This window comes from Myotis myotis, unplaced genomic scaffold, assembly GCF_014108235.1.
Source record: "Myotis myotis isolate mMyoMyo1 unplaced genomic scaffold, mMyoMyo1.p scaffold_m19_p_9, whole genome shotgun sequence".
Classification (NCBI taxonomy): domain Eukaryota; kingdom Metazoa; phylum Chordata; class Mammalia; order Chiroptera; family Vespertilionidae; genus Myotis; species Myotis myotis.
Window position 1 is genome coordinate 87,920,929 of NW_023416401.1, and position 14,977 is coordinate 87,935,905.

The 14,977-nt window shown below is 59.2% G+C and overlaps 1 protein-coding gene across 2 annotated transcripts in view; it reads right to left on the minus strand.

Annotated features, from left to right (window-relative positions):
* Positions 1 to 1,233: 1,233 nt before the first annotated feature.
* PMEPA1 (prostate transmembrane protein, androgen induced 1) overlaps positions 1,234 to 14,977 on the minus strand; it is a 49,729-nt gene continuing 35,985 nt past the window's right edge. For both annotated transcript variants that reach the window (XM_036322061.1, XM_036322062.1), the window contains 3 exons: positions 7,431 to 7,585; positions 3,082 to 3,135; positions 1,234 to 2,670 (listed from right to left, as the gene is read on the minus strand). In XM_036322061.1, the coding sequence (XP_036177954.1) occupies positions 2,122 to 2,670; positions 3,082 to 3,135; positions 7,431 to 7,585 (758 nt within the window). In that variant the 3' untranslated portion in view covers positions 1,234 to 2,121. The remainder of the gene's footprint in view (positions 2,671 to 3,081; positions 3,136 to 7,430; positions 7,586 to 14,977) is intronic.

Below are 14,977 nucleotides of genomic sequence, written 5' to 3' on the forward strand. Positions count from 1 at the left end.
CCGCGGAAAGGTTACCTTTAAAACTGTTCCCTACAAATTGTCCCCGTCCTGTCAGCACAGATTGCAGGGGCTTCTCCGCTCGTCCTTTGAAAAGAACCCTCTTTGAGGGCAGCAAGGTTCAGGCTGAAGACCCACGGAGAGGCAGGTGCTGTGGTCAGGGCGGACACCTCTGCCAGGCTGGCCGAGGACGCAGTGGCCCCTGCCTGGTGCTCGCCTGTTTGTAAAATTTGTATATAAACAGAGTTCAAATGGTCAGGACTTCAAAACTGTTCCCAGGTTTTCATTTTTCAAGTAATAAAATAGTTGCTTAAAAACAATAGTTATTGCCTCCTATCGTTCTCTTATGTCAGTCGGCTAGTTGGCATTCTGCCGAAAATGAGGACACCTCCGTGGGGTGGGGGATGGGGGGCTGCTCTTCAGGCTGGGGGGTCACCCACCATGGAGATCAGCGAGTCCTCACCCGGAGAAAGGCCTCCAGCTCCAGCCACCGTCCTCGGCAGATGCCGAGACCCCCACTCCACTTCCTGCCACTCATCTCTACTCGCACACACGCGTGCCCACGCACACCCACGAGGGGTCTCCTCACACCCAAATCTACTCAGTGAAACCCCGGTGAACAGGAGTCGTGTCTGAGGAAGATGCTTATGGGAACACAGGGAAAGAAACACACGGAACAGGACTGTTTCCAGGAGGAACGGGGATGGAGAGAAGGCAGAGGACCCGCTTGCAAACAGGGGTGGGGAACTTCTTTCCATTCACGGGCCGTACAGAATCACCACCTTAAAAACTGGGCCGCTGTGCTCGCTCAGACATTTGACTCACTCGCCCCTACTGCCGTGGCAGGGCCAGACCCAATGACCTTGCGGGGCTTACAGGGCCCCTGGGCCGACGTCCCCAGCCCTGGCCTAAAGCCTCGAGCTCGGGGTGTGACCGTCTTTTGTCTCAACCCTTCCGCATGTCCTGCGAGTGTCGCTTTCACCTCTGGTCCTCTGTTTTTGGCCCATTAAGTGGGAATCATCCGTAGAGAGCAAGACAGGGACAGGGCCACAGTCCTAGGACTTTGGGCCTTTCCTGTAGCCAGCGGACTGCACCGACCTTAACCGACCAGCTCTGGAGCCACCATCGAATTCTGCACAACAAGCCATCTCTACCCCTCGGCGTGTCAATAGCAGCACCTTCGCCCCTGCCTATGGGGACCTTCACGATTAAAAAAAATAGGAGGGAAAACTTAAATTCCTTCAGTAACAGTTTATTTTCAGTTGGGGAAGGCAAAGCCACCACCTGGAACTCGGTGCCTCTATGTCATGCGATTCAAAGGCTGTTCTGACCCCGAGGAGGAAACGTGTCCCCTTCGGGCAGGAATGTGTAAGGAGGGAAGAGCCTACCCCAGGCACAGCGCCCAGGCGGAGCCCCTCTGCCCGCCGCCGGGCTCGGCATCTCTCCCTTAGAGTCTCGACAAACGTGATAAAAGTTTCCGTCAAACAAGCACTGACATATTTATATTAAAAAATAGTGCAAAAGCTCAACATTTATATAAATAACTCTAGACCCCTGCTTTGTCATTGCTTTCTTTACAAGGTAATACACACGTTCTGAGATGGCACGCCAAAGGGGCCACTTTCTCTTCCAGCTCAGAAAACAACCTGTGTGTGTTTTAATAGGACTCTTCTAATACAAAAATACTCCTGCCCTCGCACATACAGTTTCTCTTACTTTATATATACTTTTATATATAATATTGCAGATCTTTAAACAAAGGTTTTGTGCAAATATGTTTTTAAAGTTAAGTGAAATCATCATCAACAAACGAAAGGAAGCCTTCACGAAGCTCGACTAGCAACAGAAAAAACTAGGGGAGAATTGTTTTTTCTCTTTTGCCTTCAAGACACGGCTCAACAAAGAAACACGGTGTGTGTGTGTGTGTGTGTGTGTGTGTGTGTGTTCTGTTTTGCAAGCTTTCTTAGCTTGTGCATCCGGACCAGACAGACATGGAACTATTTTTATACACAGGGAGGGGGAGGGGATGGCGACGCGCGTGTCCGGCCCGGCCTCCTCTCTCTTCTTAGAAGTGCGGAGTGTTTTGCCTTTTCACCCACCGCTGCCCTGGCCGCCGCCGGGACCCTAGAGAGGGTGTCCCTTCTGCTTCTCCTTCTCTTGGCTCCAGGCGGCGGCGCTCTCCAGGGCCGCGAGGTGCGCGGGGTGCAGCCGGGCCCCCTCCAGCAGGGAGGCCGGCGCGCTGCTCTGCTGATGCTGGAAGGTGGCCGACCCGGGGTAGTGCCCGATGACCTCGCTGTAGGTGGGGGGCGGCCCCTCCATGCGCCCGCCGCCCCCGTAGCACGTGGCGCTGATGCCCGAGTTGCTGCTGGGGGGACAGGGGCCGCCCAGCATGGCGCTGTCCATCAGGTCGCTGTCGAAGATGGTCCTGTTTGGGGGCGCGCGCACCGACTCGCGGTTGAGCTCCAGCTGCTGCTCGGGGTCCCGCAGCTGGAGGGTGCAGGGGCCCTGGTAGGGCGGCGGCTCCTCCCCGTCCGACAGCGAGATGGTGGGCGGCAGGTCGATCTCATGCTGCAGGTAGGGGTAGGTGGGCTGGAAGCGGTGGAAGCGGTCCCGCTGGGCGAAGGGGGGCACGGCCAGGCGGTCCGTGGGCCTCGGTGGGGCGTAGACCTGAGGCTGGAGGGAGCAGAGCAGAGTGAGGGTCCCCAGAAGCTGGGCCCAAGCAAGGATGGCTGCCTGCGATTCTGCCCTCTGGGGAAAGGGAGGGAAGGGCAGGCCCGAGGGGAGCCTGGAGCCTGGCCTCCACCTGACATGGGCCTGGGATCATCACAGAGCTCAAGGGGGGCCGCCTTGGCTGGTCTGGGGCAGACACGGGGTGCTCCCTGGGGTAGGTGCATCCTGTCCGGGCAGGGAGGACCAGCCACCGCACATTTCTTCTGAGAAGGGCAGCGTGTGAGCCTGTAGCAGCCAGCGGTTCAGGCCCGGGAAGGGCACCGCTGGGCTTGGGGGCTTCTGGGTCCACTAAAGCACTTGAGAGGGCAGGTACAGGGCAGGAGGGAAGGGGGGGGCAGGCACACTGGGGCTCACCTCTGGGATTCCACTGCCGGACACGGTGCTGTCTGAGGGCCAGAGGCATCCTTCCTGTGTGGGAGGAGAGAGGCAGGTCAGGGGATGAAGGACAGCTGAGAGCCAGGGTCCACCCGGTTCTGACCCTGGGACCTTCCACTTGGAATGAGACCTTGCACTATCCACCTCTCTCCTCCCCACCGGGCCTGCACACCTCTCAGACGCCCAGCTCTGGGCTCCCACTCTGTCCCTGAAAATGCACCCTCCACACTTTCTAAAACGTGCAGCTGAATCTCCTTTTTCCGAACCCTCCAGGGCCTCCTGTGGACCTTAGAATCAATCCAAAGTAACCCATGGACTGGCTGCTAAGAAAGCCTGGCCGGATCCAGCCCCCCTGGCCTTGGCCACCCTTGCCTGGCTCTGCCACCGTGGGCGAGTGGCTGAATTCCAGCTGAAGGAGTGGAGCGTGCAAACCGCTCCGAGTGCGCCCTCTGCGAGCATATGTACACATCGGACGCCATCACCATGCTGTCTCCAGCCCTGCTGACTGCTATCTAGTGCGTCGAAATGCTAAGTGTGCACCTCAGGGCCTTTGCACTGGCCACCCCACTGCATGGCCAACGTCTTGTTTTTTTTCTCCTTATCCTCACACAAGGATACGTGTATTGCTTTTAGAGACAGGAAGGGAGGGAGAGATGGAGGGAGGAGTGAGAGGGAGATGTGTGAGAGAGAAACATTGATCTGTTGCTTCCAGGTTGTGCCCTGATCGGGAATCAAATCTAAGACCCTTTTTGCACGGGATGATACTCCAACCAATTGAGCCACCCAGCCAGGCTCCTTGCTTTGTAATCCCAGTGCCCCTTGCAGACTTCCTTTGACACCATACCTAGAGGGCCCTCACCCATTACAAATCCTGTCCTCTAATGACTTCCCTCACAAGAACATCTTGTCTACTTGTTTATTTAGCTCTTGACTGTCTTGGCCTCCCACTGTGAGCCCAGGTTACAGGTGAAGAAATACAAGAGTTAGTAAGGGAAGCCCCACCTAGCTGCTCTGCCACGACATGATTCAGTGAGTCAACAAATGTGGATGTGACCCCACTTCTGTGCCAAGCTCCGGGCCAGGTGCCAGGCATGTCGCTGCCACCTCATGAGGCTTATGCCCTTTGCCCTGAAACTCTGGGTGGGACCTGTAGCTCCCCTGGGGAATGGAGAGGGCTGGCTCTGGACTCCAGTCTGCGCATGGGCAGCCAGGCTGCACCGGCTCTGTGTGAGTTCCAGCCACACTGCTGGCTCCTTCATACCTACTACCTGCTGCGGGCAGCGTCTGCCCTGCTCTGGCCACCCTGACCTTGGCCCGTCGGAGGTTAGTGAGTGAGCCCACCTCACAGAGGGGCCAGGGGACAGGGAACAGCATGCTCTGCAGACATCGGGGCCCTCAGCTCCCACCGAGCTGGAAACCCTGCCTGGGGTTCCTGGGACCTCTATCATCTGACGAAAGACCCCTCCCTCTGTACTGAGACTCCTGTTTCATGCGGAGAGACCCGAGGGCCAGGAAAGTGGGACCTCCACACCAGGATCAGTTCATCTGAGGGGCAAAAAAATTAAAAATTAAAACTAGCTTTATTGAGATATACCTGACATATAATAAACTGCACATATTCAAAGTATATAACGGGGTTAAGCTTTGGCACATGTATATTCCAGGAACCCATCACCACAATCAGAATAACAAACTCATCCATCATCCCATTCATTTCATTGGGGGCACGTTTTCTGGAGGGCTCCCAGTTGAGGATTCCCTGGAGGGCTGCAACTTCCGACATGGCCACTAGGGGGCCCTGTGTCTCTCAAAACTGTCCCAACAGGAATGCACTGACTAAACCAGGAAGACTCATGGGGCCTAGTATGTTCCAGGTGTGGGGAAGCAGAGAGCAGACACACACTGTTACTGTTAATATGGTCGTCAATGGCCATTTTGGGACTAATATTAATGCCATATCAATTGCTGCCTTGGTGTCAGGCACTGTCATAAGCTTTTAAAGCATCATTTCAATTCTCCTAGTCAACCAACCACCTGTTCCCAAGTGGAGTCGGGAGCCCTGGGGAGGGGTGCAAGCAGCCAAGGCGTCTTGGATGAAATGTGACCCATACAAGCCCCTCTAAAAGCCTCCTGTGAGGCCCTCCAGCCAAGCCCCGGCAGGACATGGCTGCCAACAGCTCTTCCCCACCTCCACCCCCACCGGCGGAGCCCTAGCCCGGAGGTTCTCCACCTGGTTGCAAAGTAGCACCACCCAGGGAGGTTAGGAAACACCCGTCAGCGCCTGGGTGCCCCACTGCAGACCCAGAACCACCCACCAGCCCTGCCACCGACTACCTCCAACTCCTGCACCTGGAGGTCGCCTCCTCCTTCGGGAGTTCCGGGAACTAGCCACCGGGCCAGACACCTGCCTGGAGGCTCCCACAGAAGCCCAGCTCCCCCCCCCAGCCTGGCCCCGAGTACAGAAACCCACCACCAGGACGGCACTGCACTCAACCCCTGCCAAGGGCCGGGTCTTCCTGGCCTTGTTCCCCAATTCAGTGAATGGCCCCAACATCTTCCCAGATCAAATGCCAGACCCCAGGGTTGTTCCTGACAGCTCCTTTTTGCCTCCCTCCCATCCCTAACACTCCAGGCTCCACCTGGCTCCTTTTCTTTCTAGAAGCTTCCTTGTGGTGAGCCCGTCCAGCCTGGCATGGCTTCTCCATGTAGAACCAGAGGTCTGCAAACTGGTTCCTAAAGGGCCAGAGAGTGAGCTAGTTCCTGCTTGGTGGGGCGGATGGTCTGTTACATCACTAACAACGTTGCTCTGGGGCAAGCACAGCCACCAGGGAAGATTCCATGGGAATGGGCTTGACTGCATGCCAGTGAGGAAACAAACACCCAGAAAGTCACCCCGAAAAGGGGCCACGGCAGGGCAGCCAGGCCAGCTGGGCCCAGCCCCCGGCAGACTGTGGCAGGGTTTGGGTCTCTCTGGGAGGTTGCTGGGCCCGGAGACTCCTCAGACACGCCCTGTCTGGCAGGGGGTCCCCAGGGGAGCTGCCACCCTCACATCAGGCCTAACAAGGCTGTGTTTACCCATCCAGGCGTCCCTGGGGACCTGTGCAGGTGGCTGGGTAGAGGGCGGGGGGGAGGGGCACCCTTCTTTTAGCCCTGGCTCTCCTGAGTCCTAACCTCCGTCTGGGCGTGAAGTTCTAGGTGCTGCCACAGAGCTGCCTCCCTCCCTGGAAGCAGGCACGCCTCCCCCGGGAGCCTCTGCACCTCCACCTCCATACTCTCGCCAACTTCATCCTCATCGGCTGGACCACATGGGGCAGCGGGAGAAAGGCCAGCTCCACCCCTTCCACAGATGCTCACGCGGGCTCGGAGGGAAGGGGACCCACCTGGAGCATGTCTATAGGGCTGGCGTATTCTCCTTTGTGCAAAAGGCCTCACTTGCTCCAGCCCCGAGGGAGAACAAACAGGGAGGAGAACAAACGGCTGTGGGCTCTTCAAACCTCTCAAACCACCACTTAAAAGCTGTGAGGCCTCAGGCTAGTGTTCCCACCTCTCTGAGCCTGTTCTCTGTAAAACGGTAAGTGAAGACCAGACTGTGCGTTGCAGCTGGTGGCCCGTCCCTAGGGTAACAGCAGCAGCGACCAAGCACACAGGCGAGCCCTGGCTGCAGAAGCCTGGACCCCTTCCGAGCAGCCGTGCCCTCTGCATACACGGGGGGCTCGGGCTGAGCACCCAGTGTTCCTGCGGAAGGGACCAGAGCGCCGCTCCTTGCCCTGGCAACCTGGTGAGACACAGAGGCTGCGCCTGAGGCAGGCAGAGAGGCCCGAACCTGCCGGGACAGGCCTGCCTGAGGGCTTGGCTCAGCCCGAGACCCGGGAACCGGGAGGCCACACCCAGCACCCAGCACCGCCTCCTGTCCTGTCGCTGTCCTCCCGGTGCCCAAAGAACGCCGACTCAGAGATGTGCGCCGCCCGCAGTCTCGGGGCTGCCAGGTGCCACCTTCCCCGATTCCCAGCTGCCCTTGGACCCCAGCGCCTGCCCCAGCCTTCACACAAGTGGGACTGAAGCCCCGTTTCACGAAGGAGGGACTGGTCCGAGGGCACACGGCCAGGATGGTGGAGCTGGGATTAAACTCGGCCCCAGGTGACCTGCTGCCGCCAAGGCGCTGAGTCCCTGCCCGACGCCCGGAGGCGCTGGCTGGGTCACCGCAGGGCTCGGCACCTGAGCCACCACCCGTCTGCCCGGCCTCTGCCTGAACCCGGAGCTCTGTCCCCTGCAGCTCCTGGGAGGCCCCGCCGTGGGGCACCCCGTCATGTCCCGCGGGCGGCACTTACTGAGGACAGGGCGTCTTCTCTCCTCCTGCCCTGGCTGTGCCGGCCGATGAAGGAGCGCGCGGACAGCTTGTAGTGGCTGAGCAGGCACGTGATCACCACCACCATCACCATCACCACCACCACGATGATGGTGATCTCCACGAACTCCAGCTCCGCTGCAACAGCAAGGGGACGCGTGAGACCCGGGAGCCCGGCACGGCCCCACACACCCGGCCCGTAAACGCCATGGCTCCTGCAGACGCCCCAACTCTCAGAGACGACACGAACAATCACACCACACGCACCACCCTCTGGCCAAGAGGCTCAGAACAACCAGTCCCCGTGGCCGCAGACACTGCAATCTCATTTCTTATTTCTGGTTTCGTTTCGTTTCCCCTCGAAAACAGAAAAGCTCTCAAGTGCTGGGAAAGGAAGGGTATTTTGATCTGCTGACTTAGTGGGTCCCTGTTGAGGGGCTTGGCAGGTGGCCATGGCTGGTGCCAGCAGAGCCCCCCCCATCCCCTCCCCCGGCCCCCAGCAGGTGACGCTGGTGCCAGTCCTGCTGGGACTGGGTACTGACATGCAGAGGGGCCACCAGCCAGCAGGTGTCAGCCTCCCCAGCCCGCTGGGCAGAATGCCCTGTCCAACAAGCAGGGGATTGTGCCTCCAGACCCAACGGACAGGAAGACTCCACACGCCACCAGGCACTCCAGAGCCACTCAGCTCAGCTTTTTCTCCTCCAAGACAGAGTGGAGTGGGCAGGGTGGGATGGGCTGCAGGTAAGGAGAGGCTGTGGCTGCAGGTGAGGTGTGGCTGTGGCTGCAGGTGAGGTATGGTTGCAGGTGAGGTGTGGCTGTGGCTGCAGGTGAGGTGTGGCTGTGGCTGCAGGTGAGGCGTGGCTGTGGCTGCAGGTGAGGCGTGGCTGTGGCTGTGGCTGCAGGTGAGGCGTGGCTGTGGCTGCAGGTCAGGTGTGGCTGTGTTAGCGCTCTGCCCCCAACTGGGTCCACCCAAACTCCAAGCTCTGCAGGGCCAGCCCCTCTTGACTCTGGTCTGTTTTCCGGAGGATTCTAGCAGTGAACGTTACTTTGGTCCAACCACGGAAGCCTCTCCACACTGAGCCACATCCTCCGGGAGCCCTGGCCCGTTCATCTGGTTTCCAGGATGCCCACCTTCTCCTTATATATCTGCTCACTTGGCACCATTAGTAAGTCAGGAAGTCCGCCCCCCAGGGAACATGTGGCAATATCTGGGGACAGGAGTGACAGTCACAACAGGGGGTGCTCCTGGCATGTGGTGGGCACGTGCCAGCAGTGCTATGCAACCTCCTTTCATGTACAGAATGCCCAGCGACAGGAACAGTGGCACAGGCACCCTGTGTGGGGCTGAGAACAGCCCAGGCCACTATCGTCAGCCATCTCAGAGGTCAGGTGACCGACTCCTGTAGCCCAAGGGCCCAGAATTGGTGGCTCCTCCCACAGTCATTGACCCAGGAATTTAATTGGAGTTTGGGCCTCGGCTCTGGCCCATGGGTGGGACTGTGTCTCCTTTTTGCTCTGGAGGGGCCCGGCAGGAGGATGGCCGGGGCTTTGGTGAGACACGGAGCCCTGAGAAGGCTGGGGCCCCGCCAGGCAGACACTCGGCAGCCGCCACCACCCTCCGGACACCCTGAGTTCTTGCCAGGAGGGCGGGCCTGGGTTGGGCAAAGGCCAGGCGTCTGGCCTCAACCCAGGAACTATGGCCACACCTCTTGCCTCCCCAGACAGGCTGGTCCCGGGCCTGGCAGCCTGGCTTGATTCCATAGGGCCAGGTCCTGGCGGTTAGGACCCAGGATAAAGCCACCCATTCAGGGACACACAGGCCGGCTGTGTGCAACACCGTGGCCTCCCCGAGGGGCCTGCGACTCCCCGCCCCCTGCCAGGCCCACTCTGCACCCAGCCGGACAGCAGCGGTGGGCACCCGTCTCCCCTCCCCCGCTGTCTCCAGGGGCCCTGCCCACGCTGGGCCTGGAGGGGGGTGTGGGCTGCCTTTGTCCCTGCCCAGGCGGCTCGCAGGACCCAGGCCAGGCTCTGCCCTCCTGCTGGTGTTGCCAGGCCCAGATGGCGACAGTGGCTGCAGCACAGGGCTGCCGGCCCCCAGGCCCATGGGGCCTCACAGAGTGAGTGGGTATGAAGCTCCACGGACAGCCAAGAGGGGCCCAGAGGACCTGGTTTCTGGGGTCCAGAAATGAGCACAGCTCCTGACAGCACTGCTGTACCCACCCAGGTGCCGGTCACGACCCCATGAAGGCACGGGGGAGGGAGAAACCCAGAAAAAGAAAGTACGGCTGGTTTGGGGTCATATTCTGGAAGCCAAGCTGTGGGGTCTGGGCCCAGAGCAGGAGGAGACTGGCCAGGGTCCCCGAGCCTCTGTGTGGCCTGACGTGGTTCAGTCCATCCCTGCTGCCCAAGCCAGGGCAGCTGCCCCGGAAGCCTGTGGATGGTGATGTGCTGCACGCAGGGAGCGTGCCCTTAAGGCAGCGGTTCTCAACCTGTGGGTCGCGAACCCTTTGGGGGTCGAACGACCCTTTCACAGGGGTCGCCGAAGACCATCGGAAAACACATATATAATTACACATTGTTTTTGTGATTAATCACTATGCTTTAATTATGTTCAATTGGTAACAATGAAAATACATCCTGCATATCAGATATTTACATTATGATTCATAACAGTAGCAAAATTACAGTTATGAAAGAGCAACGAAAATAATTTTATGGCTGGAGGTCACCACAACATGAGGAACTGTATGAAAGGGTCGCGGCATTGGGAAGGTTGAGAACCACTGCCTTAAGGTGACTGTGATTACTGGGGATTCACCAGCACCCCAGCGAGAGCAAAACAAGGGCAGCCCAAACCTATTAGCCTGAAGAGAAAGGGATAACCTGGATGCCGCAGGCCACGCCCGGCACAAAGGCTCAGGGGGCACTGAGTGTGCGGGAGCCCAGCAGCGGACTCCCCGGGATAGGAGAGAACGCCCTGGGCGGGGGCTGGCCTTGGCTGTGGGGCAAGGGGACTCTGGTCCTGCTGACAGCACCCCCATGCACTCTCACAAGCAGAGGACATGAACCCCTTTGCTGGGACGTGCACCCCGAAAGCACCTGCTGGGAAAGGTTGCACACTGGAGGCCATCTGCACCCACAGTCCCCGGAGCAGGTGGGCGGCCACCCGCTACACAGGCTGCGCCATCGCTCGGCCCAAGCCCCTCCCAGGCCTGCCACTGGCCTGGCCCCTTGGGAAGCTGGGGGTGACCCTCACTCCGGCTCCCAAAGCGGGGGGAGCACTCACAGCATGAGCCCCTCTCCCCAGGCCACACACCCCTCTGGAAGGCGCTGCTGCTGGAACCCCATGGGCCAAAGGGGACAGTGCCCGGGCGGCTCCCCAGTGGACCCACCTCCCCATCTCCCCAGAACCTAGGGACTCTCCGGGAAGCTGCCCCGCCTCTAGTGCCAGCAACTCGCCAAGAGCTTTAAAGGCACTGGGAGGCCAAGCACAGGGTGGGCGGCTTCGGACCTCCAGCCAAGGCGGAGTCCCAGGTCACTCAGCTGCCAATGGCAGATGCAGGGCTCCGCCTCAGTTTCCCCAACCCGACAGACCTCCCTTTACCTGGACAGGAGGCCAAGTGGCCTGGATGGTACAGGCAGAGGTGGGACCTCACACTGAGCCCCGACCTTAGTCCCCAAGCTCCAGTGACCACAGGACTCAATGCCAGAGCTCGGTCGTCACAAAGGGGACAGAGCGAGATGGGGTGGGCGGGCTGGTCCACAGCCCCACTCGCGGTGCTCATGGTAACTACTTGCTGTAACCATGGTGACGGTGCTAACAGCCGCAGCATGTGCTGGCCCAGCGTTGAGCTGTTTCCCCGAGGGATGAGGTGGATGCCATCCCCATCCCCAGTTTGCAGACCAGCAAACTGAGGCTCAGGGAGCAGTTGCCTTGGGCCAAACCTAGAAAAAGCAGGGCCAGGTACTGAACCCAGAGCCTCCCTGAGAGCTGAAATGGGAAAGGGCCTTATTCTGCGCAGATTTCCCGGCTCTCCCACACCCCGAGCACTTCTAAGGACACCTGAGGACACCTGCGTCTGCCAGCTACAAGGTGTGACACCTTGGGCACATGCACCTCTGTGAGCCCCAGTTACAACCTGGAAAGAGCTCAGAGGACAGGACAGCAGGTGCTCCGCGGTCCCTGTCATCACGCCTCCCGACACCCCTGTGGGGACCAATGGCACCCCTCCCCCGGGCTGGCGCCCTGGAAATGCTGGCTGTCCCAGGGTTCAGGGTTTGGGGCAAGGTCATCCAAAAGGCCACCCAGGCTGGCAGCTGGGTCCGAGGCCACCAGGGACTATGGCCCTGGTCCCTGCTCCGGGGACCCGGCTGTGAGACGGAGCCCTCGGGAAAGACACAGCACTTCCCCTCACTGTGTGGGCATCAGGTCTGCTCCGTGGGTGGGCGAGAGCAGCTGTCCTTGCACTCTGTACGCTCCTTGGGGTGGGGGCGCATGGGGCAGGCTCCGGGGGTGATCGGGCCCCTCTCCCACGTGCAGAGTAAGGCCACTCTAGTTTAATTTAGCGTCCTCTTTCCTTGTGAATAATTAATTCCACACGAACAGGTCCCTCCGCCGCCTGGGAGTGGTCGGACCCCCCTGCTTTTGTCTTCTCTGCCACAGACAAGACGCGGTCGCTGTGAGGTCCACGCACCCCAGATCCCCTGGGTGTCCGGCGCGGCCCGAATCCCACAGACATTGCTTTATGGAATTCTCACTGTCATTCTGTGACCTCCCTCCCCCTTGACAGATGAGGACACGGAGGCTCAGAGGTGTGGGCTGGCTGGAGGCACACAGCCCACGGGCCCCGGGGAGGCCGACTGCCCACACCCAGGCCTGAGTCCCATGGCTCCAGGGTCGCAAACAGCCCGGTTCAGGCAAAGGCCTCGTGTTAACGGGACTGGCCACCTGGTTGGAGCGTCACCCACACGAGGTCCTGGAAGCCAGTGTCTGTGGCCAGTGGTGCCCATCTCTCTCCACCAACACGGAGGAGAGTGAGGACAGTGAGGAAGGAACCTCTTGCCAGGCACAGGGAGCTGTGGGCACCGCCCAGGACATTTCGCAAAGACACGAGCAGCTGCCCTCGCCTCTGCCACCGTCTGGGTGCCAAGCGCCTCGCCAGGACAGGATTCCCGCTTTAACTCCCACGACCACCCGGGTGCGTGCCAACCCCTCACGGCCAGGAGCCGAGGCCAGGAGCGTCCCGAAGCCACGGCTGCCAGGATGCTCTCTCAGAACCTGGTTGTTAAGATTCCATTAAATCGTGGCTTAAAAAGAAATCAATTATTTCAAATAGTTATGAAACTCTCAACCAGATCTGTGACACGGGAAGAATACGCAGGGTTACATTTTCGACACGATCGCATGAAACTGAGCCTGGCAGGTTTCAGTGGGTTTCGGACCCGTGCTCCCCAATGACCACAGCGCGGGTGTGGCTGGCACCGCTGTGGTCTGGAGCACGTGTTCCCAAGGGGGGAGTGGAGGGAAAGATGTGATTCTTTTGAGTCCGAGTTTATGGCCCCCTGTTCTTGGTGACAGAGCTGCCACCTGAATTATGGGCAGGAGCCTGGGCCACTTCCCAGCTGTAAACGGGGAGGGGCTGGTGTAGGATTGGCTAATCTGTGCCAAGAGCAGGCCTGGCCGTGCAAGTATCTACACTAACAAAAGCCTAGGTGGCCCTCGCGCGATGTTGTCACAAGATGGCCGTGCGCACAGCGGAGGCGGGGCCCGGTGGCCGCTCCACACCCTGAGGCCTGGGGGTCCCGTGGCTCCATGTAGCGCGGAGGAGGCAGGTTGCGGCAGGGGAGGGCAGTTGTGGGCAATTGGGCTGGCAGGGGAGGGCAGTTAAGGGTGATCAGGCCGGCAGGGGAATGGTTAGGGGGCGATCAGGCAGGCAGGCAGAGGGGTTAGGGGCAATCAGGCAGGCGAGCGGTTAGGAGACAGCAGTCCTGGATTGTGAGAGGACAGTGGGACATCCCCCGAGGGGTCCCAGAGTGGAGAGAGGGTGCAAGGCAGGCTGAGGGGACCTTCCCTCCCCATACATGAATTTTGTGCACCAGGCCACTGGTTATATATAAGTGGGTGTGATGGCCACTGAGATTTTGGGGAATAATTTGAGGGGAAGTGGGGTGCTGGGGCTCATTTTTCTCTCCTTAGCTGGGGAGCCAGGCCAGAGTTCGCTGGCTCCGGCCAGCCCACGGGAGCTTCCAGACCAGACAAGACGACCCCCCACCACCCGTGTCTGCTCCGGGCGGAGGGGCAGCCCGCACGCTTCCTGGTTGACAAGCAGCCCGTGCAGCTGCCCCTGTCTGGCCTCCCGGCCGCACACTGAGGAATTAGAAACTGGCGCTGTCTGAAACTTATGAAAATCTAATCTTGTTAGGCCTGCCTGGGTGAGACCCACCAGGGAAGGCCTCATTGTCATTCCACGGCACCCCAGCCTGCCTGGGTTCCAGCCACTTCATTTACTGTCTCTCCTCCCTCCCCTACCCCCACTGCATTTGAATGAGAGCCAGCCCACCCCCCACCCCCAACTTTCAAATAAAATCAAACCAGACATCAAAGGAATAACTTTCTGATCTCTCCTGGAACCTTTTCTTTTCTTTCTTCCTTTCTTTATTGAATTTATTGGGGTGACACTGGTTAAGAAAATTATGTAAGTTTCAGGTGTACAATTCTTTAACACGTCATCTGTATACTCCCGGTGCCATTCACTTCAAACACCTCCACGGCACGATAATTTCTTGGGTATGATCATTTATAGTTTACAAAAAAATGGGTATCTTCCTCTTGAGGTTTGGGGGTGAGCAACAAACCTGGCCAGTTTTCTTGTTTTTTTAAAACAAAATGTACCGGCCCTGGCCAGTGTTTCTCGGTGATCAGAGCGGCCCACACACTGAAGGGTCTTGGTTCGCTTCCCAGCCAAGGGCAAATACCTCAGTTGCAGGTTCGATTCCCGGTCCTGGTTAGGGTGCATTAGGGAGGCAACTAATCAATGTGTCTCTCTCACATTGATGTTTTTCTCTCTCCTTCCTCCTCCCTTCCTCTCTTCCACTCTCTTAAAAAAAAAAAAGGCAATGGAAAAAATATCCTTGGGTAAGGATTAAAAAAGAACTCCTATATAATAAAAGGGTAATATGCAAATTGACCCTGATGGCAGAACCACCAGAATGACCGCTTGACCAGTCACTATGAGGCGCACTGACCACCTCTTGGTCCCGGCCGGCAGGCTCTGATCACCTGATGGCGAACGGGGAACCGGGGGTGGGTGGTGGGGGACGCGGGTGGCGCCAGGCCAAGGCCCCTGCCCCACCAGTCGCCCCACACACAGAGGGCAACCCACGGCGGGGGCGGGGCCGGCGAGCAGGTGGGAACAGACGACCTCCCTGTCCCTTCCCCCGGCCGGCAGGCTCCGATCACCCGATGGCGAACAGGGAACCTGGGTGGGGGGGGAGGGGGGGTAGGGGGGACCGGCTGCAGGCAGCTGGGGA